At 35.1% G+C, this 24,970-nt stretch overlaps 3 protein-coding genes and 1 non-coding gene across 5 annotated transcripts; 2 read left to right on the top strand and 2 right to left on the bottom strand.

Annotated features, from left to right (window-relative positions):
* Positions 1-536: 536 nt before the first annotated feature.
* LOC121254996 (exocyst complex component EXO70B1-like) lies at positions 537-2,577 on the bottom strand. Its single transcript, XM_041155293.1, is given in 2 exon segments — positions 537-2,403; positions 2,406-2,577. Coding segments are annotated over 2 exon segments (1,947 nt in total). The 3' UTR covers positions 537-628.
* A 5,328-nt stretch (positions 2,578-7,905) lies between these two features.
* Positions 7,906-12,460, top strand: LOC121255611 (serine/threonine-protein kinase PBS1-like). The gene is made up of 5 exons (XM_041156006.1): positions 7,906-8,423; positions 9,084-9,301; positions 10,242-10,431; positions 11,029-11,420; positions 11,567-12,460. The coding sequence occupies exons 1-5, from the start codon at positions 8,303-8,305 to the stop codon at positions 12,050-12,052; spliced, it is 1,407 nt and encodes a 468-aa protein (XP_041011940.1). The 5' UTR covers positions 7,906-8,302; the 3' UTR covers positions 12,053-12,460.
* A 4,928-nt stretch (positions 12,461-17,388) lies between these two features.
* Positions 17,389-20,118, bottom strand: LOC121255612 (bidirectional sugar transporter N3-like). 2 transcript variants are annotated; one of them, XM_041156007.1, is made up of 6 exons: positions 19,912-20,118; positions 19,019-19,055; positions 18,645-18,855; positions 18,336-18,497; positions 18,131-18,250; positions 17,389-18,003 (listed from the first exon to the last, which is right to left on the bottom strand). In XM_041156007.1, exons 1-6 carry the CDS (start codon positions 19,961-19,963, stop codon positions 17,695-17,697), a joined length of 891 nt encoding a protein of 296 aa, XP_041011941.1. In that variant the 5' UTR covers positions 19,964-20,118; the 3' UTR covers positions 17,389-17,694. The 2 variants fall into 2 exon arrangements, with proteins under 2 accessions (XP_041011941.1, XP_041011942.1); XM_041156008.1 differs by having other exon boundaries at positions 18,336-18,428.
* A 4,327-nt stretch (positions 20,119-24,445) lies between these two features.
* On the top strand, positions 24,446-24,517 carry TRNAQ-UUG. Its single transcript has one exon. It is a non-coding gene; the product is annotated as a tRNA-Gln (tRNA).
* Positions 24,518-24,970: the final 453 nt, after the last annotated feature.

Genomic DNA, 24,970 nt, shown 5'->3' with positions numbered 1-24,970 from the left:
AGTAGAGCGGGGCTTTGCCCCCTCCATCCCCTGCCTCTGCAGGTCTCTTGCGGTGCGGGTGGGGCCGCAAATATGTTTTAACGAGACATATTTTTTGTGTATGGTCATCCAAGGGGAAGTGTTGTAAATACATGAAATGTAATTGATGGATGACCATTAGAATTCTTTTATATTCATGTATCCCTATTTTTCATGTTCATGTATCCCTTTGATTCATGTATTATCATTCTCTGAGTTCATGTACTCATTTCATATCATGTATCATCCATGCCTATAAAAGGGTGTCTTGATAAGTATTTGTAGTAGACTAAAAACAAAGAAGTTGAGAGAAATAATATTTAGTAAATAACTAATTCTAGATATTGTGATCTTTCAATTCTCATGCTTTTCTTTAGTTTTACAACATAAACCAATTATTTATAAATTCTTATAGGCAAGTAATTATTAAATGGAGACAAATGGTGGAAGAAAGATGTGCACGCATTTATGCACAAATTATCTGTAACATTATATGATCAAAAATCAAATAACCACAAAATTAAGGCATATATAGGATACAAAAGTATACAACACATACAGAAATTGATATTGCACCACCAGGAAACCTATCTTCTCCCTTGAGTGAGACTTATGCTCTTCTCCTTGCCATTGACGTTGGATTTCCATCAAACAATTCCTCAATCAAAGTCTCAATATCTTCTGGCTGGTATTTTATATACTTCTCGCTTTGTCTACCCGGATCCAAGTATTGCTTGAACCTCCCCAGAAAAGATCGGTATGCCGGAATCATCACCGCCGATACTGACACCCTGAGCTCCGACTGAAGCTGTTCGTCGCTCACCACCCACGTGCTCTGCATCTTGTGTATATCCTCGAACAAGGTGTTGAAGTTCTTGAACCTCTCCTTCAACACCGGCTTCGACACCTTCCCCTGGCCACTCACCTGAAGACCCTCATGGCTAAGACACTGCAACACCTTGCTCCATGTCTCTCTCTGATAGTTCTTGTGGTACTGCCTCAGCAACGACGACCGCTTTCTGCGCCACGTATCGCCCATCAACTCGTGGATCTCAGTGGAACCCTTTATCTTTTGTAGGATGTACCTCCCATTGTTCATCAAGAAAATGTAGCGCAAAGCGTGATCCCGGTAAAGATTCGACTTCATGTCCAGGTTTGCGTCCAACAAGTCCATGACCTTCATTAACTCTAACGAAAACGGCGATGTTTCCGACGTCGGAACATCATCGGATTCGCCACCATCACAGGTCTCTTTCTCAATCTTCTCGATCTTGAGGTGTTGCCGAAAGACCTGCTGTAAGGTGTCCTTGTATTCACAGGCGTATTTCAGGTAGTTCATGACGTACCGCGTCAATGGATGCACTGCGCCACTAGGGACCGGGGTCCTCCCTTGATCGCTCTTGATCGAGTTCTCGAGATCACAGAAAATGCTCACCACGGTCTCGCCGAGCCGTGTCTTGGCCTCTGAGGCCTCAGATATGAGTTCCTCCGGGTACGAATCGCTATCCATTGCCAGAACCAGATCGCGCAGAGTCTCGTTTATGTCGAGGAATTTGAATAACTTCTCGGCAGATCGCTTCGTCAATACAACCGCCTGTGCAAAATCCAGAAGTTGTATAACGACGGGGTGTGCGAGATCGCCGAATAGGATTCTAGATAGAGGCGGGTCGTCGGAGAAAATGGAGTCACACAATTTTTGTTCGTCGGAGAATAGTTTTTTGGAGCACTGCTTGACGGCGTTGATCCACGAGGCGATTTCTCCTTCCAAGGATTCCCACTGCATTCTCTGTACGTCGTCGATGCTTATATACTCGTACCCTAGCTTGTTCAATGCGGCTTTGAAAGCGGTTCGCCTTGAGATGCTATAAACCATAGAACACTCATTCTCGTATCCTGCGAAGATCATGGCGGAGGCAATTTTGTTGATGTCGGAAATGGTTTCTGGAGAAAATTCTGCGAGTTCTTCCTCGTCTTTGTTGGGTTCGGGCTCGTGCAGGAGACACCGGTCGTGCTCCTGATTGTTAATGGCTTTGGACTCTTCATGCAGAAGGATGCGGAACTTGTCCTCCAAAAACGACATTACTCGATGTAGTGCGGCGCTTGTTCGGTTCAATGAAGACGATAATGTCGAGCTTGATGGTAACTCATTGAACCTTTTAGACAGCTTCGAAATTCGATTCACGGCTTTCAGAAACGAGTCGTCTTGGTCTCCGCCAAAATTCGTTTTGCCTGCATTGTACGCATCAACCATGTTCTCCACCATGTTTGACAACAACTCCACGCAATCGGGAGCTTGATCCGGTAGTTTTAATTTATCTTCTCCAGCATTAATGGTTATGGTCTCGAGGAACCGGTCAACCTCGTTCAGAATCTGCTCAAGGCTCGGCTCGGGTCCGATGGCGGTGAAACTTCCACAGTTTCCGCTTGTTCGTTTTCTGCATGTTGTTGTTGGCGGCCATCCGATTTGGCTTCAAGGGTCTCTGGATCGTCATCGTTCTTGTTGCCATTTTTTGAAAAACTTCCGGACATCTCTGAAGAATGGTGATCATTTTTCTCCATGACCGGTAGAATATTAGGCTTTTCAGGGTTGGTCTTTCAGTTTTGTGTCAAAAGAAATGATGGATTTTGGGTTGCAGAAGTGAATGGGATAAGACGTGAATAATCATTCTGATCTTCTTCACAATCATGCTCTAACCATAATTTAAAATATTTTTTTTTTCTATTCCTATAATCATGCACCGTAGAAAATAAAATTAATTTTGTCTTTTGAATGAGATCGGAATGGCAAGACGAAATGAAAGGGCATCATTTACGGACGTGGTGGAGTTTCTGTGCTGTGGCCGCTAATTTTGGGGGTGGGAACAGCTGGTACGTTGACCCCGTTTGAGAAGGTCCCTCAGCTCCCTCCCGTTTATTTTCTGTGAATGTGCATACATGTACATAGCACAATGCTGCGCAACTTCACCAATCTCCGTATATCATAGTTTTTAAATTTTTTAATATTTTTTTAAAATACTTTTTTGAGTTTATTTTTTTAAACTAATTCAATTCTCTTATTTATTTTTTATATATTAAATATTTATAAATAATAAGAGATTGTGTTGATTTTTTCATATGTATATGCTCCCCACGACCTCAAACTCTTGGATTTTTGTGGCCACTCATCATGTTGGGGTTGCTTGGAATGATAACGTGGAGAAGTCCCATAGGTGATCATGGACCATCGTGGATGAGCCTGTTAGAATGCAGTATTATTTATTTTTAAGATTCATTGCCATCTGTTGTTCAGTGTTGTGATGCTACTGCGCACATGTGTACTACTATTCCGTTGTTTAATGTGGTTTAATTGTAAATGATAAATGATTATTTGACCATAAAGATCTGTCACAAAAATAAATTTATAAATTAATATGATATGTTGGATATATTACATTAAACTATAATGTTATTTTTATTGTAATTTATATTTAACGTAAACGTATTGTATAAAATAATGTCAGTTTACTTTTGTAAAATTTTTTTATAATTGTAACAATTCTCATTCTAAATTATATAGTAAAATAAGAAGATTTCATACTGTCGACAACTTCAATGAAAATTTATCTAAAATTCGACATGATATAGATGAAGAGTAATATTTTTCTTTTTGGTTTGTTCACTAAAAGTTTAAATTGAGTTTATTTATTCATTTCTTTGTTTGTATATTTGATTGGTGGAATGCTATTTGGGCCTAAAGATTGATGAGCGAGCCTATAATTATCATTTATGCCCTAAATATCTGGATTCAGCTTGGGCCGAACTTGCAGGTGTCGCTCAAGTGGATCAACTTGTAGCCTCATAAAAGTAATATAATCGTAATATGAATTAAAAAAAAAAAATCCAACATCTTTTACATGTTTACCTGTTCAATAAAAGAAAAAACGCAACGTCATCACCATCATGATTTATAGCACGATATGTAGCTAAGGCAACTAATATTCCTGGCCAATGTTAGAGGATGGCAATAATTTTGGTCTACATACCATTTTTAAATAGGATTGTTTATACAAGTTCATACAATTATGTTTAAAAAAAATTTAAAATTACAATAATATTATTTTTAAAATAATTTTTTTTTTCTTTTACTCCTATTTATCAATGAGATTGTATACGCAATCCTTCACTTAGGCTTATAAATAGAATTTCTCTTTATTTAAAATCCCAAACTTTTTAAGTCGGATATATTAATTAGACGCTACTCATTCTAAGTCATGTCTGCTCACCCAAAATCATGGAATAGACATCTAACCATATTCAGAATACATTGTCTGTGAGACTCCAAAATAAATCCCATATATATATATATATATATATATATATATATTTGAAAGCGATTCTAAATGGCACCGACCTAATGTCCACCATCTCCAGTGGACATAAACAGATAGGATAATAAATAATTATGCGCCCACAATTCATTTATAACTATTTTACTACTTATTTCAAATTAACTAATGTAATTGCGCCACTTCATCAAATAAATATTTTTAATTTACATAATTATCCTTCAATTTAAATAGAGTTGTAGACTAATAAAGTCATCATCTTTAGGTCTTTTTGCAGAAAAATAATGCAAGGGTACTACTGTGTTTTAATTAGTTCTTTTTCCTTTTTTTTTTTTTTAGGCACGCGTATAATTTTTGTTAAGAAAACAAGAAATTGTACGTGTTTTTAAAATGGAGTGGTTTGGTTACCACGTGACTGGCCTCGTGCATATAATATTATTTCTATGGAGTTGATAAGTTGTGTTTGGATGTTGAAATAAGTTGAATTGAATTGAGTTAAGATAATAAAATATTGTTAGAATATTATATTTTAATATTATTATTATTTTAAGATTTAAAAAAATTAAACTATTTATTATATTTTATATTAAATTTAAAAAAATTATAATAATAAATTAAGATGAGTTAATAATTCAAACCAAATGTTCCGAAATTGACAGTGAAACTGTGGTTCATTTTGTCAATTTAGCAGCCAATTAGTGCATACGACCTGCAAATCAGAATAGTGATGTGAATGATCGTGTGAGAGAGTACTGAAAACTCAGCTCACATTCTTAGATTAATTCTGGTCGATTTTTTCCTTGATTGGTGATTTTAGGTCGTCGGGAAATGTTCGGTTTTCTTGAAAAACTTGTAATGTCGGCTAACGAGGCCAAATGTTTAGGACCCGTTTACAATTATATAATTTTTTATAGTTATTTTATAATTTATTTTATATTAATTATTGTGGTACTTTATTAACAAAATAGAATTATAAAATAATTAGGAATTAATGATAAAATTATCATTTTTCATAGGCTAGCTGGTACAGTAAAACAACTAGAAACCCTATTATAATAATTATAATAATAATAACTAATGAAGTTATGGAGCTGAAAATATGGTTGAGTTAATTGAATTATTTTCAAGATTAATAATGGGAAGACACTGCTGTACCAAACGCGGTAATCCAATATACTTTTTGCAGAATTTGAGTCGGCTTTGATTGATTGGGCACGGTTCTCTTGAAGTCAGTGAAATTAAAGAGGAGATGATGAAGAAATATAGCATTCCAATCACCATTGCACCAGCTGTTATTTAATTATATTATAGAGGAGAACGATTGTACGCGTTATCTAAAAATAAATTTATTAATGCATCGTGATTTTAAAAAACTTCTTAAATTTATTTTAAAATAAAAATAATTTTATAGATAAAATGGAAATATATTAATTTATAGATTTATTTTTATATAATAACTTTATAACTATAATAATTTTTTTATTATAAAATGCTTCACAAATATTTGCGTTAATATATTATTATAATGTAGCGTACAAGGTTCAAAAAATATAAGAAAACAATGCACTAACCAATGATAATGTAATGACGATAGAACCTTCTTGGGGTTTCGTTGCTTGTATCATCTTAGTGTAAACTACACACGGTGCGTTTGCTTGGAATATTGTAATTGTCGGTATTTGATTTTATCATTTGGGGTTGCAGAATTGAACATTAATCCCATCCTGCGTAACGTGAGCGGAATATACCTTTCACTGGAAATATATTATTGGAAGAGGAAGGGTATGAAGTCAATGTCAATATACATCTACAAAATTTCCTCTCAACTTCTTCATGTAACTTCCAATGATGTCACGTCTGCATAATTTCAGAAGTGACCACCATATATGCTGCTTGTTTCCTGCATATAATATCCTTGTTTTTCTGCTGAAAAAACAGAAGCTCTTGCATAATTAAAGTTGAAATTGTCCCATCATAATTCATGTGTCACATAAATTAGTGCGCTGAAAAGCATTCTTGATTAGTGGGAATAATGGCATCTCATCTTCCACCTGTCTGAAAAGGGGAAGGCTGGGTGGGCATCAAAGAAGGTGCTGCAGAGCAGACAGCACCAAGTGATGTTTTTGTTTTTGTTTTTCTTGTGAAGATTGATAGAAAAATTATTTACAGATCAGTCTAGCTGTAGTCGCATTACATCTAATGTGTTAAATAAAAATAAAAACAAAATATCATATAAAGTGTATGGAGAGTGCAACTGATATACAGCCACATTCAAATTGATATTGTATTTATACGTGATGTAACCTCTTTCTAGATCACTATCAATGTGTTAATATAATAATCTTCGTAGTTGTAGGCTTCCACGCTTTGTTTCAATTAATTCTTTTCAATGAATGATCACCTAAGTAATATTGGTACTAAGCTACTGATATTAAATTGTATGATCTGGTAGTACTTTCAAGTTCAAATCTGGGCATCTGAGATGGCCGGGAGACTTCTTGTGCTTATCCAGAAGGCCAAGAGCCTGTATGTATACCCTTGTATTCAAAACTCACCTTAATTCATCTCAATCCATCTCATCTCATCATTACAAATTTATCAAATTTTCACACAAAATATAATAAACAATTCAACTTTTTTAAATTCTAAAATAATTTTTTCAAATTTTCATACAAAATATAATAAATAATTCAATTTTTATTTTACTATTCACAAATCGTCCCAACTCATCTCTAAATCCAAACTTTCCTAAATATACATGTATATAGTAAATAAATTTGGATATTTTTTTTGAGAAATAATAATAAATTTGGATTAGAAACGATAATGATGATATGATAAAGGCTATTATTGTAGCTCCAATAAATGCATCTCCTAAAGTTACATTGAGCCCACATGCATGCATTGGCCTCTTATTCGGAAGGATAAGTACGATAATCAGTTTTGGGAATTAAGTCAAAATAAATGAAGATTTTAATTTAGTTTAGGAAATTAATGAAAAATAAAATAATCCTACATCCCATAATATGAGTTTTGAGGGGATATTGAAGGACTAAAATATTAATTTGTCAAACACCGTCAAAAGATGATATAAGTATGAAACACCGCCAGTCAAAAGGATTGAAGTATAAATCAGTACGCAAGTCCATGAATGTCCTAGTATTCAGACGGAAGTCACAAAAAGTATCCTTAAAATCGTAGAGGGCACGGGTGGCGTGAATCATGGGCAAAAACAGAATTGAAAACGACGGAACCGGATCTCCATCTATCGACGGTCTACCTTATCTTCCGCCAGTCTCGCCATTTGACATGTCTCTCCTACTGTGCTCACCGGCTCTCTACGCTAAGTACGGCTAACTACAACGTTAAATGTTGGTAAGAACTAAGGAACATGGTATTTTACTACTACTACGGTAAATACTCGGAAAACTTTTAGTTCTAAGTAGTTAAAAACGAGGTCTTGTCAAATGTCAAGTGGGAAAAAACTCGGAGACTGAGGCAGACGCGCGCATAGAAAATTCCATATTTAATTTGGTCAAACTAAGAGATAGAGAAGATTGATATAAGGAGGGTGTGTGTTGCCGAGTGTATGAAATATTGAGTGAAGTGTAAACGAAGCCGAAGCCAAGGTCGGCTCCTTCCCAGCTCTGTTCCATTCGAAGCAATCTAAAAAAATAATAATAATAATTCTCTTTGTTATCGTTGTTGGTGGTGGTGCTGCGTGGGACTTGGATTCGCTCGCTTTGTCTTTTATCCTTTGAAATACTCGTCTCCAAACTCATCGGATAGACGATAGAGAGAGAGCAACCCAGAACTTGGATGTCTATACGATGGGATTTTGGTGATAATTGGATTGAAATATGAAACGGTAGATTGGCTTTGGGTACATCCGGTAATGTTTTTGGTCTTGGAGATTAAAGGGTTATAGAAAAGCCGGGTTTTTTAGTTGATTTGAGGAAATGGGTTGCTTTCCGTGTTTCGACACGAAGGAGGAGGGGAAGCTGAATCCCGTAAAAGAAAGCGATGGTCGAAAACAAGGCCAACCCATGGTCCCTTCTGCCATTTCCGGATTGCCTTCGGGTTAGTTCTTATTATTCTCGTTTTTATTTGTAATTTTCTTAATATGATCTTCATTTCTTATGCGTGTGGTGTGTGTATTTTAGCATTTGATTGCTTGATCTGATCTGGGTATTTCTGATTTATTTATGTTTTCCAACAACGTATTCATGATGCTTGTTCTCATAAATTTAATTTTGAACATGATTACATGATTAATTATTTTTCTAAGGATTATGAAACGTCATTTTTTCTGGGGATAGATTAAGTAGACCCCACCAGATTTCGATCCAGTTAACATCTCTTCTTTGCAAATTGAGATCTTATGGTGATTTTGATTGCTTTGGTCGATCTGAATGGTTATTAGTTCTGTTAAGATTTTGGCTTCAAATAAGTGTATGACTAAGAGTGGAAGATACCTATGTTTTGATTTGATTATTTAACTCATAGGTGAATATAGTGTAATCATCATTTGCAAACTCTTAAGGTCAAAGCGTAGCAGAGTGATTGCTTACTGGTTGGGATTCTAGTTTAATGGAGTTCCCTTCGTTTGTGCAATTGAGGAGGCGATTTTTCTGGTTTTTGGAGTCTAAACTAATTCAGGTCTCAAACTCCCTGAATGTCTGGTTGGGAATTGCGTGATACTTATGGATCTGCATTTCTTCATTGTGATGGAATTTGTAGGAGCTGACAGACTTAAATCAAGAGGTAATGCAGGGTCCAAAAGGGAATTACCGGGTCCCAAGGATGGACCTGGTATTCATCCTGGTGTTCATATCGCTGCTCAAACATTCACCTTTCGTGAGCTTGCAGCTGCAACAATGAATTTCAGGCCAGAGTCTTTCATAGGGGAAGGGGGATTTGGACGTGTATACAAGGGCAGACTTGAGACTACTGATCAGGTAAATTTCTTTATTGTTGCTTGGTCTAGTAGTAATATGATATAATCATTGTCAGTAAACTTTGTTGCTCAAGTGATAAAGGCCTTGGGCTTGGGGTATGCTCCCCCCAAGTCTAAGGTTCAAATCCCTTGAATTCAAACAATCTTTAAGGGTCATTGGATTGAGAGATTTTCTCATTCAATTACCCGATGCAGGAAACTCTTTGTCTAGGGCCTGTGCACCCCTGGGATTAGTTGGGACACTGTTCCTAAACATCCGGTGCCAATAAAATAAAGTAAAAAAAATAATAATAATTGTCATAGTAATTTCCAAGTAACAGCAATTGAGACCCCGGGGGGGTGGGATTTCAATATAATTTTTACTCAATGGTCAGGCCGGATAACTGAGTTTCTCAATATGTACTAGCATCCATCACATCACTCCATTCTGTTCCAGTGCTGACACGATATTGAAATGAGGCACCGGTTCAAGAATGTTACAACAGTTGTGCTGGTGACGTAAATATGGATGAAATTACCAGTGACAAGCCTTTAAAACATGGTAGATTTGGAACGGAAGGTGAAATAAGCATGTTTGTTAAACTCCTCATCCTAGTTACATCCTACCGTTCCTGATTCCTGTACCATGCATTTCTAGTTCACCACTTATTTGCGAGCCATGATTAGAAGCTATAGATTTGTTGGGCTTGGGAGAATGGTGACCATTTTATCAAGTCACTGTTGAAGCATATTATTTGCTTCCCATATTGACTTTTCTGTGTATTTAAAGAGGAAAATGTAAAATAAATGTCACGGAAGCTACAAAGTTCAAATAACCATTTTATTCTTGTGTCATGATTGAAATGCTGAAGGCCTAATAACATGCCCCAATTCTAGGAGCTCCTAATTTCTTTTGGTATACATATATGTGGTTCCTTAACTCTGTTTCTTGTCTTTTGCAGATTGTTGCTGTTAAACAATTGGACAGAAATGGTCTTCAGGGTAACAGGGAGTTTCTGGTGGAGGTTCTCATGCTTAGCCTTCTACATCACCCTAACCTTGTGAATCTGATTGGCTATTGTGCCGATGGGGACCAGCGGCTTCTTGTATATGAATTCATGCCCTTGGGTTCTCTAGAAGATCACCTTCATGGTAACATCTGGTTGCTTGTTACTCTTTTTCTCTGATCAGGAGTTTGGTCATCTCTCATTTAGTTTGGTTTCTTGAGTTTATGGCCATGGTAATTGCAGCCAATGAAGTTTATTGATATCGAGAAATCACAATTTAAATCATGTCACCAGAGAGCTTTCAACAAAAGGAAGAACACAAATAATGAACTTTGTCATAGAATGACTAGAAAATAATTTTCTAATTGATGATAATAAGAGGAACGACAAGAGTAGAAAATAATTTACTCTTTATCTAGATTTTGCCAGTTAATTATGGAATTTGATTGCTGTGCAAGTGGGCAAATGAATACTCCATCTCACGCTTTATGGCATGGCAAGATTTGTCTAGTCGATGCTGGGTTTGCCAAATAGGAAATCACATTAATTGCTAGTGCACTCGCATGTTGGAATACTTTTGGAACTTAATTATAAAGCTACTGAGAAGTAATTCTGTTTGATGAGTTGGATGAAATTGATGTATGTAAATCACAATTAAGCTGTATGCTTTCATATAACTTCTTTTTACTTGCAAAAAAAAAAAAAAAAACTTGTCATCAATAGTGCATTGCTTTTTCTGCAGATCTTCCACCTGATAAGGAACCACTTGATTGGAGCACAAGGATGAAAATAGCTGCTGGTGCAGCTAAAGGTTTGGAATACCTGCATGACAAAGCAAATCCTCCTGTTATTTATAGGGATTTCAAGTCGTCCAATATCTTATTGGATGAAGGATATCAACCAATGCTTTCTGATTTTGGACTCGCAAAGCTTGGTCCTGTAGGAGATAAGTCACATGTTTCCACCAGAGTAATGGGCACTTACGGTTATTGTGCTCCTGAGTATGCCATGACTGGACAATTGACAGTGAAGTCTGATGTCTACAGTTTTGGGGTGGTCTTTTTAGAGCTAATTACTGGACGTAAGGCCATTGATGGCACCAGGCCCCATGGAGAACAAAATCTTGTCGCATGGGTAAAACCCTTCATTTCTTGTTTGTGTAGTCATCTAAACTGATCTTCTTCTCATGCCGGCTGTGTGGGTCTCATATATGTCCAGACTCCCCCCCTCCCAAACTTATATGAGACACAAGTAGTGATGAAGTTTATATGTGTATGCAGGCACGTCCACTGTTCAATGACCGTAGAAAATTTTCAAAATTGGCAGATCCACTGCTGCAAGGGAGGTATCCAATTCGGGGTCTATACCAGGCTCTAGCTGTGGCATCCATGTGCATCCAAGAACAGGCTGCCACCCGTCCTCTCATTGGGGATGTGGTCACTGCCCTCTCATATCTTGCAAACCAGGCCTATGACCCTAAAACATCTTCTGGGCATGGCCACAAAGGTTCTAGTGATAGGGATGAAAGAAGAAACATAGATGACAGAGGTGGAAGGATTTCCAAGAATGAAGAAAGTGGAGGATCTGGTCGGAGGTGGGACTTCGAAGGATCTGAGAAAGATGACTCCCCGAAAGAAACTGCAAAGATGTTAAACAGGGATCTAATTAGAGAACGAGCTGTTGCTGAGGCCAAGATGTGGGGAGAGAATTGGCGAGAGAAAAGACGACAAAGTGCACAAGGCAGTTTTGATGGTAATAACGGATAGTGCCAGTGTACACTCAGGGGCACCATATTCCACCTTATCTCCACTCCAGCCGTCTCGCCACGCCATGTGAAGAAATGTCGGAATCTGATGTTTCTCTTACCTGATGCATTCAAGTGAGTGAGAGTAGATGGATCATGGGGGTAATTGCAAGAGGACTTGGTGCCCATACGTTTTCTAATTTGACTTTTTCCTTCTTTTTTTTTTTTTTTTTTTTTTTTAACAGAAGTTTTCTTATCCATTTTCTTTTGTTATCAAACATAAAGAAGGAGAAGAAAAAAGAGGAAAAAAAAAATTGTAAATTATCTGCCAGGTGAATGGAAGCAGAAGAATAGGACGTTTTTAAAGAGGTCTAGTCATTTGATGTTTGATGTTTCTATTTGAACCAATTAGCACGTCTGTTACCCTGTACCTTGTCTTTTTCAGCAACTTGCCAAACTAATTGACTGTTTATCAATGCGTCCAACATCGTACCAATAATGCTCTCTAATTGTTTGATAAGGGTTTGGGAGTACATGAATTCGATCTCCAAGCATTCCTCATTGAGAAGGGGAGCAAATTCCATTGATCTCTATTTCCAGCTAGCTCTTGCTTGCTCTCGGTCTATTCACTTTCCTCTATACATAACAATGCTATTCACTTTATTTAATTATCCTTTTAGCTTCTATCCTTCTTTTGATCACCCAATATTTATAACACGAAATTAATAAATCTAAAATTTGGAAGGAAAAATAAAAAATAAAAAGATACTGAACGAAACTACTTAATTTGCTGGGTGATCTTGTTTCTAATTAATATGGGAATAATTGAAAAGCCAGCCTGATCTTTTCTTTTATTTCTACTATTTTTTTTCCTAGAAAATGAGAGGAATTAGAGCATTGGCATTAGATTGGCCAAATGCCTTTTCATCTTTATATTTGACTAATTTTAACAATAACTGCCCACATTAAATTAGCCAAAGATTTTTCATTTCAAATATGAGCTACAGTAATTTCATTTTTCTTTTTAAAGATGAAAAATCCTGTAGCAAGTCTAAACCCATTGTTTATTATATTTCGGTTCCTTCTCTCTCCTGCAGCTCTTTTCCTTGATATCGTGTGATGAAATTTTGTTTATTGGAATGTGAAAATAAAAATGAATATGATTATTGGAGATTATAGGAGGTTATGAAAATAGAATTAATTAATTATAAAAATATAAAAATAAAAAATAATAATATTTTATTATTATAGAGAGTGTGATGACTAATCCAATGTAGACTTTAAGTTTTGAATGATTAGCTAAAAGTAAAAAAGTTACCTATTAGTCAAAATTTGAAGAATAAAATAACCAATCCAATGTCAATACTCTTAGGATCAACCTGGCTGCCCAAATTCAAGACTGACTCAAGGGAAACCACAAAGCCTACCTATCACAAATTTTCAATAGATAAATCTTGCGCAAGTATTTCTTAAAAGGTGAATATCACTTTAAAAAATAATAAAAAAATTTTATTTTTTATTAGTGAGATCACTTCCTTTATCTATTTCTAACTTTACCTTACTTCAGTCCTCACTTATTCGATCATGACCTACGAACTACGTATGTGGATTTGCCATAGATTATTCGTTTGAAGGACAATGGCTACACAGCCCCCATTTTCCTCCCTTACATCGATTCTTTTGTTCTTTTCAAGTAATAAAATTTGTTTTTTAGAGAAGAATCAGTCAAGAATTGGGATGTTTGGGTGATGAGATGGGATGAAAAATTCTTAAAACTTTTCATAATTTCCTTCCCAAACAATATCACTCAAATATAAAACAAATTTCAATTTCAAATATTAAACTCTTTCATCTAATTATCATTACTTAATTATTATAACTTTTACAAACTTCCAAACAAAACACATAAATCTTTTTTTTTTCAAACATTTCCTCTAACTGCTAATACAACTTTTTAAAACTTTAAAATAAAAATAATATTCAAAGAATTTTTTAACTTTATAATATTTTTATTTAACTTTTTTTTTTCTCTCATTTATCAAAACTCAATAAAAAATATTACCTCAAACTATTTCACTACTATTTACAAATCATTTCACTACTATTTATAAAATTTTGAGTTACTCTAAATGTTGTTTTAGAGCACAATTATTCTAAGATATTATTAGACTACTTCACTACTATTTATAATTTTATACTATTTCATTACTATTTAAAGATGGAAATTTTTGCACACCAAAGTGCACCGACCGAAGCTAATTTGGAAAGATTTAATGAAACGGCTCGTTTTGGTTTTATTTTTAGTAAATGAGTTTTGGGCGGGATCTGAAATGAAAGTTACTGAAATGCCCAGTTTTGCATTCTCTCTTCTATGCTTCTCTTCTTCGAGTGCCTTCTCTCCATTCTCTTCTCTTCAGGCGGTCGATTCTCGTTCTCTCTTCCATTCTCTTCTCTATCTCTCTCTCTCGTTGCCATTATCTCTGTTTTTTTGTTCTTTTGGAGAGAGATAGAGTCCCGATTCATAGGCATATAGAGGCCAAAGAACCAACGGTCAAGATCTGCCAAACCAACCGCTATTCATGGCTACGCTCAGTCCGGCGACCTTCTTGGATTTGAATGGCTACTCGGAGACAACCCTGCATCTCTTATCAACCCATCTTAAGATCCCATTCTCTCTTTATACGAGCTGGGTTTTTTCCTTTGGCCCAAAATCATAATTCGCTTGTGTACTTTCAATTTTATGCCTTTTTTTTCCTCGAAAAGGGTGTGAATTGTGTCCTAAAAATTGAACGAATTGAACGCATTTGAGCCATATGCTCGACTACCATATACTTTTGATCCGAGGGGAATGAATTTTGGTGGGTAAGGGATGTTGTATTAGTTTCTCAAGGAAATTCAGACTGTCATTGCCTAAGGCCAGAATTTTATTTTTCTGTTTTTCTTTCTTAAACCTGTTAGTGTTGAGAGTGTTTGGCAGGTCGGTTTATTCGTGGTTCAGTTTGGAAAGGAAACATGCACAAAAAAAATTGATGTTTTTATTGATATCAAGAATAGAAATGCGAATGGATCTATTGGGACGAATGAACTTCATGTTAGTGTGCATTAAGGGTTGCATTGAGCCTTTATTTTTGTTCTATAATTCAATCGTCATTTTTTAACCGTGCATTGGATATAGATGGTCTCGTTAGGTAAATTTACTAGAGTTTCATAATGTGTGTAATGCAACGATTGCATACACTTGAAAATTTGTCAATACTGAATAGGGTCTTGAGGCATAAAAATGAGCACGTTTAGAATAGTTAGGATGAACATGGAACATATGAGTAGTAACTTCAGCAAATGTTGGAGTGGAAACAATGTATTGTAGGCAGTAATGCTATTAGTAAAAAAGATTAAAATGCATAGCGTTTACTTTTGTTATTGGATTTTTCTTTTGCTTATGTATATCTGCTTCTATTTGAAAGAGTTGAAGAAATCAGGTCTGCTTTTCATTGTGTTCTTTGATCCACTCCGGAACTTGCATCGTATATGAAGTTGTTTATTCTTCTATTTAATGCATTCCTTTTGGTTGGTTGATTTTAGATGGCACAGACGCCACTTCACGTTTCTGCTGGTTATAACAGGGCCAAGATAGTCAAATTCTTCTTGATCAGCAAGGGACAGATAATGTTGAGTTGGAAGCCAAGAACATGGTAAGTACTAATGTAATTGGTTTTTTTTAGAAAAAGAGCGTACATTACAATGATGCCTGGGATTTATTAAGCCTATGCTCACGACTTATTGATCTTGTTATTGATTCCTGAGTGTCAAATTGTTGTGCTTTGCAATATGGAGAAACTCCTTTGCACATGGCAACAAAGAATGGATGCAATGATGCTGCACAGTTGCTTTGGTCATGGTGCCATTATTGAAGCCAAAGCAAATGTGCTTTTTCTTATTACCTTATGATCCATTTTTGAAGAGTTCAAATTAAAATTGGGATTTGGATTTCTGACAATAAACTCTATTTTGTGATGTCTTATTAATGCAGAATGGAATTACACCAGTAAATCTTGTTGCTTGGTACTCACTTCGAGTTGAAGATTGCTCGACTGTCAATACATTGCTCGAGTACAATGTTGATTGTAGTGCTAAGGATAATGTACAGTGGATTGCAATCGTTTGAGGGGGATTTTCCCATGGTTAAAAGATCACCAAAAAGATCGAAAACTTTACTTTCTTTTTTATCCCGATAACTTTCCAGACAACCAAACAGATAAGTTTTGTGTGGGCTCGAGAAAGAGTGTCCATGGAAGAATAGAGTAAACCAAAAGTGTGGTGGAGGTGAGAAATAGGGAAAAGAGAAAAAAAAATAGAAGGGTTTGGGATTGGCAAATGGTTGTGGCGCTCATGGAGAGTGACAATCGACAAAGGGGAGATGGACGAAGGGGATCTGGTAGTCTTCTTCTCTTCGTTTTCTTTCTTTTTTTCTACTTTTCTTATAAAATAACTCTAACAGCAGCAGTTCCACGTGAGCTTCGTCCGCCAATTCGTCCACCAACCCACTTGTATCTAGAAGAACCATTTAAAGGTATTGACATATTCTTAGCCTCTAAATGAGCTTTAAGTGTACAAAGCAGCCATAAAAAGCGTTACAATTGATATGATCTTGATCAAGAGGTCTGGTACAAGTGATTTGTGATTAACTTTAAAGTTCAAAGGAATCGGGGGAGATCTAATTTGATTGGCCATTGATTCGAGAAAGTGCTACAAACAATTCAAAAAAGAAGATAAAAAGGTGAAAAAGAGCATCACGACCTTTCTGGAGGGTTTAAAGGCTCCTCTCAAAGAGGTATGACTTGCGTATGGGCTTTCGCCTTTGGCAGAAAGCTCAATCGTGCTTGTGTGGGCGGCCTCTCTCTCTTTTGCTATCAACCGTTTGGATTTGAAAAGTGGATCATCCTATTATTATAATTTTTTTAAATTTTTATATAAAATATAATACATAATTTAACTTTTTTAAAAACTCAATTCAATTCTTTTAAATATCAAAACAATAATAATATTAAAAAAAAATATTCTAATAATATTTTTTTTAACTTTCATCTTTTATCTAAAACTATTTTATCTCATCTCTGAATCTAAATCAACTATATATATGATATATTTGTAGAGTACGTAAGCACCGTACAGTCACTTTGAAAAAGAGTATGGTCCATTATTAAAAAAATTAATTTTATTTTCATGTAAGTTTCATATTTATTCATTTTTTTTCAAAATAATTGTGCAGTACTTGCACACTTATAACTACAACTATCATTTCTATATATATATCGCCTCAATTAATAATGCATGTTGATGTGACAAAACATTAATTAATAACGGTAATATATTCATAAGTATTGCCATTTGCCACTCAAAACCCACCTGATTTTTTTCGTCAACATATATCACAAAGGTTTTATGGAATAAAGATCAACAGCGATGAACATTGTTGCTTGATTCACACATATACATATATATATATATATATATGACAGCAATCACGCACCATGCACGTACGCGAGCGAGCGAGACAGAGGGAGAGGGAGAGGAAAACAAAGTGCAGCATAGGAGACATAGATAGTCACTTTTTGGGCAGATCATGAGCTCTAGAGACAAGATGGCGACAGTACATGCGAATAATTAAACTGCACATTCGATTGCTTCGAGATCGGGACCCGGGCTTTCCATGCTTTTCTCAGGCTCCTCTCTTTGTTCTTCATGCTCTTCTTTCGCGCCATCTTTTTTCACATCATGATCATCGCCACCATCAGCATAGGGCTGAGCATCGACCGGGTAGACTTCAGAAGTCCCTAGCGTGCTTATGATCACGATGCTTTTTATGTGCTCTGGGAGTTTCTCCTCCCCTATGACCTTCTTGGTACTGTTTCTGTATATTGCGTACAGCAGCATCTGAAGTAGCCCCAGGATAAAACCCAGGACGTTTGGGAGCTAGAAATTATTCAGGAAAACAACACACAAAGTAAGATGAAAATTAATGGCTAATCACAATTACGTAATTAATATATAGGAAATAAGCCGGGGGAGAGTTTTGCCGATGGAAGTTATATATACTTACTGCAACGCAAATGTCCTTCAGGAACAGACCATAACCAAACCACATCACGGCACTCAATGTGAGGAAAAACGATAGGCTGATCGGCATAAACTCAACACTCCTGGTTCGAATTACCTGTGCCTAAAAGAAATAATAATAGAAAATTAATTATAAATTAAACAAAAGAAATATGAAAAATTATAGTTTTGAATGTTTTTCTGCTCACCACAATGCTCAAGGGAGCTGCAAACACGCTCACAGAAATTGCAACACATATCCATCCCAGAACTTGGACACGGTATGAACTTTTCACCAGAAACTGTGAAGTGAGAACGATCAAGGAGAACACCCCCATGTTCATAGAAGCAAACATTTTCAGGGTAAAATTCTGCAGTCAATTAAAATTCAGAAATAAAAATTATTAGAGCACGAAAAAGGGTAATTAAATAAAATCACACACACACACACACACACACACACATATAGGCCGCCTTGGTAAAAATTACTATATATATCATGATGCATGCATGCTTACCCTGGGAGCCTTTGGGGCGTAAGCAATGAACATGCTGATGTAAATCGTCTCTATGAAACATCCAAATAGGTTGATGGTGATGAGAAGCACGGCATCTTTTTTGAGTAACGCGTAGTATAGCCAAAGCATGGCACTGAACAATGCCACCAGATATGGTATCGATTGGAAACCTTCAGTTGATTTCTTCCTGAAAATTCGGTAAAATGTCGGCCTGCAACATAATTATCGTCATATATATATATATATATATATATATATATCATGTATATTGCTTAAACCCTTATTGATGAAATAATAATAATAATAATAATAATAATAATAATAAAGCATGCATGCAACTGAAACAAATTAAGGTGGAGAAATAGAATACTTACAGTGGAGCCAAGTACACCATGAATGAAATGATGTTACCTGTATAGCATTGAACAGAATAGAAATTAATTAATTAGTTTTTAGAAAAACTCACTAAGTAGTATCCTTGTGTAATGGGTCACGTAAACATACACCAGGAGAACAACTCATAACCGGAAACACGGCTACGTATACATATCAACAAAATTCAATAGAATGCATACGTGGTAACTCATTGATCTTACTAGTTCATGATATTCATTTGGAGAAATGAAATACACATACACACACACACACATGACACACACACACACACACACACACATATATATATATATATATATATATATATTCTAATCTCCCTGTGAGGAAGCTGGTGCATCATCCATTAGACGGCCATCACACACCACTATTAACCATACAAAAAAGTAATAGAAGATCATATAATATATATTATTGACGTTACAACTAAAAAAGTTAATATCTACTATAGTACTTAACTAAAAGCACACATTCGTTGAGAGAGAGAGAGAGAGAGAGAGATCAGATCAGAGAAGAGGAAAAGCTAAAAGCACAATTAGGGGATCGAACCAATTCACTTAAGCCAAAAATAACGTACGTATAGACCAAGAGTGCACAAAAACCTTGGAACTTTATGTGAACAAACTAGACTCGGACGAACTCACCAAAGGAGAAGAAGAAGAACAAAGAAGAGTACTAAAGACGAGAATTGGTCCTGGTCCGAACTAAATAAAGCTGGTGGTTGCAGCTGTACATATTCTGACGAAATTACCTAGCTAGCTAGCTAATATCAGAATTATTCAATTTCTATATATCATGTATTTATAGATCAAAGACAAAGATGAACATAATAGCTAGGTGAGCGATGAGAGCATGCATGTATTTTGACATTTACCTAAGACGCCAAAGGTAAATGTCCATACGTGATGACTGTTCATAATTGCCATATCGAAAATGAAGAGCAAAAATTTCCCCCTCTCTGATCTCTCTCTCTGAAATGAAAAATGCAGGGCCTGAAGAACCCTAGCTCTCTGTCTGAGCCAACCCCAGGAAGTATCTCATGCAGAGAGTGAAGGTTGGTGAGGATGGAAAAATAAGGCTCATGGAGCTTCATATATATATACACTTTCCGAGGAGAGAAACAGAAGAGAGTATGTGTGCGTATTGAACTCGTTCTAGGTTCATGCCAGGTGGGGCATTAGTAGGTAGCGTACCATAAAATCATTCACTCAACCGCAATCCCAGATTCCCCACTCCCACTGCCGCCCACCCTCGCGTGTTAAAACTCGCCCACTCAAATGCCGCCAAATTTCAGTATGCTGGGGAATGGTTACTAAAAAACGGTTTAATAGTACAAACTTATTCAACCGACCGTTAATATTAAACCGGTTTTAGTTTTTTTTTTTAACCTTTCATATAATCGGTTCAATTGGGCCATTCAGAGAGTTGATTCCAACTAATTCAAAACTCTCGTTCATTCATTTGTGTTTGTGAAATTAGTTTTTTTTTTTTTTTTTAAACTAGCTTCGTGTACAAGGATGCGATATAAGAACTATATATTTACATATATATGTTAACTTTTCATCACTATGTTTAATACTAAGGATAGAAAAATTGAAATATATATACAACATGAGATTATATAGTGCTATTTTATTTGAGTCATGAATAAGAAAATAGGAGATCATGAATAATAAGTTTATATCAAATTAGTTTGTGATTTTGCACAAAATACGTACTACCATTGTCATGACCTTATAAAATATAGCTAAAGGGTATTTATTTTTACATAGAAGGAACATTTGTGGCAAAAAAAAAAAAAGTGAATACAATTGAGGTCACGTACATAAATCGGATGCCTAGTACTTAAGCTATTTATATTTATATCATATTCTTATTGAGGCCAATAAAATAACTCTTATTTTAAACTTTTTTTTTTTTTTTTACATATGTATGATTTTAAATGTTTGGATTGCCTTTTATATACAATATATTTAAATAACTTTTATTAACAGTGAAATATCACGTTTAAAATCATCTCTAATTAAATAAACTTTTATTAACAGTGAAATATCACGTTTAAAATCATCTCTAATTAAATAAATTGAATTATGGAATTCATTAAATCAAATCGGTCATTCTCCAAATAATATTTCGATATTTCGGCATTCAATTGGAATATTCATGTAGATGTGTGATGATCATGAGGTAGGCGGGCGGGAGGATCGGTTACATGCATGCATTTGGGCCATTTCAACAGGAGGATGAGGAATATTAATAGACGCGCCTGAAGAAAGCGTGAAACGAGGTTGAAAAGGAGCTTAGCTAGGGATTTTACGTTACTAGAACAACGCAAATTAGTTGTCAAGGGTAGAGCTCGATTCACGTGACCTCTCCAAAAACACTCCTTTGAGCCGTTTCTTTTTTCTTTTAATTTATTTCTATATCCCTCGCCTCGTCAGCCCTAAGTGTCAATCACACCACCGCTAGCTAGTCTCTCTAGCTAGATCTCTCACTCTTACACGATGTTCACACTCTTTTATTTTTAATCACCACTTTCCATCCAATCCCAGCTTATTTGTCCGATAGTGTCTACATGGAAACTAAAAGGTTTCGTGTGGTATATGGGTACGTACGTTCTGGCTTTTTTCTTCTTGAAGCTAGCTCGCCCTTAATTCCTTCGTTCTTTTGCGGTTATGCGTGTGTATATATATATATATGCGTATGTGTATATATATATATATATAAAAGAAAGAAAGAGAGAAAGAAACAGGACAAATTTGATGAGCTATAATAATAATGATGTTGTTATTATTCCTTGTTTTTATTACCTGTTTTGGGATTTGCTTGGGAATGCTAGGTGGAGGCGATTCAAGGCCACAGCTAGGTGCTCTGTACAGTAGTAGTACTACAGTCGATCGTCTTTTTCTTTTAAGATTTTTTTTGGGGGTATCTGGTCGCTAATTAGTTACTTTAAGGAGTGCACATGATAATCTCCTCAAAAGAGGGCTCCTTTAGATCATCATGCAGATCATGATGATCAATACGGTGGCTAGCTAGCTAGCTAGATATTTCTCTTAAAAGAAAACGTTTTAATTTTGCTCTGTTAATTATTGTACGTGGTGATCATGAATTCATGCTTACGCGCGAATTAGGAATAATATATATAATATGCAATATCATCTAATTGTTAGTGTTTAATTAAGATCGATCCCAATCATGCCTTAATTAATTCAAACCTATCCATTTTGCGTCACTGGTTTCAATATTTGTTTCAATCATATAGATAAAGTTTATGTTTGCTTTATATCTGGTTAGGGGAAATATTGAAATGACGCAAATAAAGATTGACACCGTTGGTTCTTCTGCCCTTTTTTAGCGATCCGATCTTGGATCTTTGTTTGCATATATATTGTAGATGACGCGTAACGCTACTATTAGCCTTTGCTTTCTGCTCAGCGCTCTTTAGGGACAAAGTTTTCGATTTAAAAGACAGATTGACATGCATGCAGTACTTTTTGTCACTCATTTACTATTATGCAATCACACTGCTAGTATTTAAAAAAAAAAAAAAAAAAAAAAAAAAAAGGTAGCTAATTAAAGTGGTCGTCTACGTACGTAATAAAAAACATGCACAAATATATATATATATATATATATATATATATATATATATATAGGAATAATATCTTTGAATGATATATATAATAATATACCTAGCTAGCTAGCGAATAGAATTTGGATCGAGGAAATACTTCCGGCCAATTTTTAAACGGCTTTTAAAAAGTAATCCGTGCTTCCTTTCTCTTGAATTTCTTTGATTCATTTGATTTCGTCATATATTTGAATCGAAGATAAGAATTATCCATCAATCAATCAAGAACATGCTGGTGAATCTTTATTCGGCTGCCTCCCCGAAGGCCCCCATACTCCACCATATGGCACGGGTATTATCAACCTTTGGCTTTGCACAATTGGGTTCAAAACATTCGGAATCCTATCTTCATTAGCTGATGATCATGATCAATATGCGAAGTGAGGTGGGATAAGGCCATGCATGATTAGCATTACAAGAACATATCTCTCTTTAACTTTGGTGCTCTCTCTTTTTTTATTGAAAAGATAACCAACCGATCATATTTTAGTCAAAGACACCCGGAAATATATTGATCCATGGTCCCGACGTTTCCTTCTTTTATTGCTTTAGGACGTCACGATTTAGCAATGTAGAAAGCGATGAGAACCATGAGGTGGAGTAAGGATCGAAGACAATGATTAGCATTGATCTCTGAAATATGCATGCATGCATGCATGGATCTTAATTTAGATATCTTGATACAGTACTAATTAATTAGCACCCAATTATTCATCGATGGTTCTGACATGATGATCATTAAGAACATAGACAAATGAAGAAAAAAAGGAGTACCATTCCTTGATTACAAAGATAAAACATATTTTGGCTAGTGATCAATCCGAAGAGGCTGTATATATATATATATATATATATATATATATATATATATATATATATCGTTGCGAGTTGGAACTATATGTCCGACTGGTACGATTAAGCGGCGCAAGCAGCGACCATCTTTTATCTGCATCTCATTCCAATAACATTTCGTGCAATTAATGTTACATTAATATACCTTAATTTGTTGTATATATATAAAACCAAAAGGGAACTAATTTGATGTAAGCAAAAGCAAGTGATCGATATCAACCAAATTAAAGAGCATATATATATATATATATATATATATATATATATATATATATATGAAAAATGATAGTTACAATTGCAATTATGTAAGCACCGTACAATCACTTTGAAAAAAAATGAATAATTACAGAATTTACGTGAAAATAAAAAATTAATTTTTTAATAGTAAAACCTAGTTTTTTTCAAAGTGAATGCACGTTATTTGTCATGTACTCTATGACTGAATAACTACAAGAAAAATGGATTTTTGTGACCAATTTATTGCAACCAAAAGACTATTCGTAACTAATTTTAGTTGCAAATAGTCATTTTGCTGGAATTAACTGGTCACAAAAGTCTATTTTTCTTGTAGTGTATATAATTAATATAACATTACTATATATATATGATGTGGCTAATTTTTTTTTTTTTGGATATATGATGTGGCTATGTATTCCTTTACAGCTATATATACACGTGTACGGAATTGAATTTTAGTGTGTTATAATAATCGTTTAGTACTTTACAGCGGTTCAGAGACAACTTGATTAAGATGTGATGTCATAATCTTTTAATTTCTTACTCCTGATCCAACACTTTATCAGGCGGCCACTACATATATATATACAAGTCTTAGCTTGATCGTTAATTCATTCAGCAGTAAGTTGATGTGGGTCTAATTGCTTACAGAAAGATTAACAATACGTTCCCTCCACATGAATTTGGTTCTATGGTGTAGTGGTTAGCACTCTGGACTTTGAATCCAGCGACCTGGGTTCGACTCCCGGTAGGACCTTTTGATACTTAATTTTTGATCACTTCCAACGTCTAATAGTGCGATAAAATGGAGCTCAAAGCGAATATGAAAGAACCGATTGATACTTTATTCTTCTTTATTTATTTTTTTGGTCTGAATGTTCAAGGTTTTTCCAAATATAGCATGTGATCATTCTGCATATATTAACGAACTTGATTGCTAATCCTCAAGTCATGCTGCATGCATGCCTGAATAATCAAAATAATAATAATAATAATAATAAGACATGTTTTGTAATGGCCTGGTTTGAATAGTGAGATGAGATGAGATGATCTGTAAATAATAGTTAAATGGTTTATGAATAGGAGTAAAATGGTCTGAGTTAAGATACTTATAGGATATTAGAAAATAAGAAAGAAAATGTTGAATAAAAATATTATAAAATTAAAATCTTGTTAGTTATAATTTTTTAATATTATTTTTATTTAAAAA

The sequence above is a fragment of the Juglans microcarpa x Juglans regia genome, chromosome 3D, assembly GCF_004785595.1.
Source record: "Juglans microcarpa x Juglans regia isolate MS1-56 chromosome 3D, Jm3101_v1.0, whole genome shotgun sequence".
Classification (NCBI taxonomy): Eukaryota; Viridiplantae; Streptophyta; class Magnoliopsida; order Fagales; family Juglandaceae; genus Juglans; species Juglans microcarpa x Juglans regia.
The sequence above is the reverse complement of the archived record's forward strand: the minus strand, read 5'-3'. Positions and strand labels throughout refer to the sequence as shown.

Excerpts from the sequence above, each read along its gene's own strand:
- LOC121255612 (XM_041156007.1), bottom strand. The coding sequence starts at position 19,963 with ATGGCAATTATGAACAGTCATCACGTATGGACATTTACCTTTGGCGTC. Across the intron at positions 19,056-19,911 it reads ATTTACCTTTGGCGTCTTAG|GTAACATCATTTCATTCATG; the intron begins GTAAATGTCAAA and ends AATGCTATACAG. Across the intron at positions 18,004-18,130 it reads TGAAGGACATTTGCGTTGCA|CTCCCAAACGTCCTGGGTTT; the intron begins GTAAGTATATAT and ends AATAATTTCTAG.
- LOC121255611 (XM_041156006.1), top strand. The coding sequence starts at position 8,303 with ATGGGTTGCTTTCCGTGTTTCGACACGAAGGAGGAGGGGAAGCTGAAT. Across the intron at positions 8,424-9,083 it reads CATTTCCGGATTGCCTTCGG|GAGCTGACAGACTTAAATCA; the intron begins GTTAGTTCTTAT and ends TGGAATTTGTAG. Across the intron at positions 9,302-10,241 it reads GACTTGAGACTACTGATCAG|ATTGTTGCTGTTAAACAATT; the intron begins GTAAATTTCTTT and ends TGTCTTTTGCAG.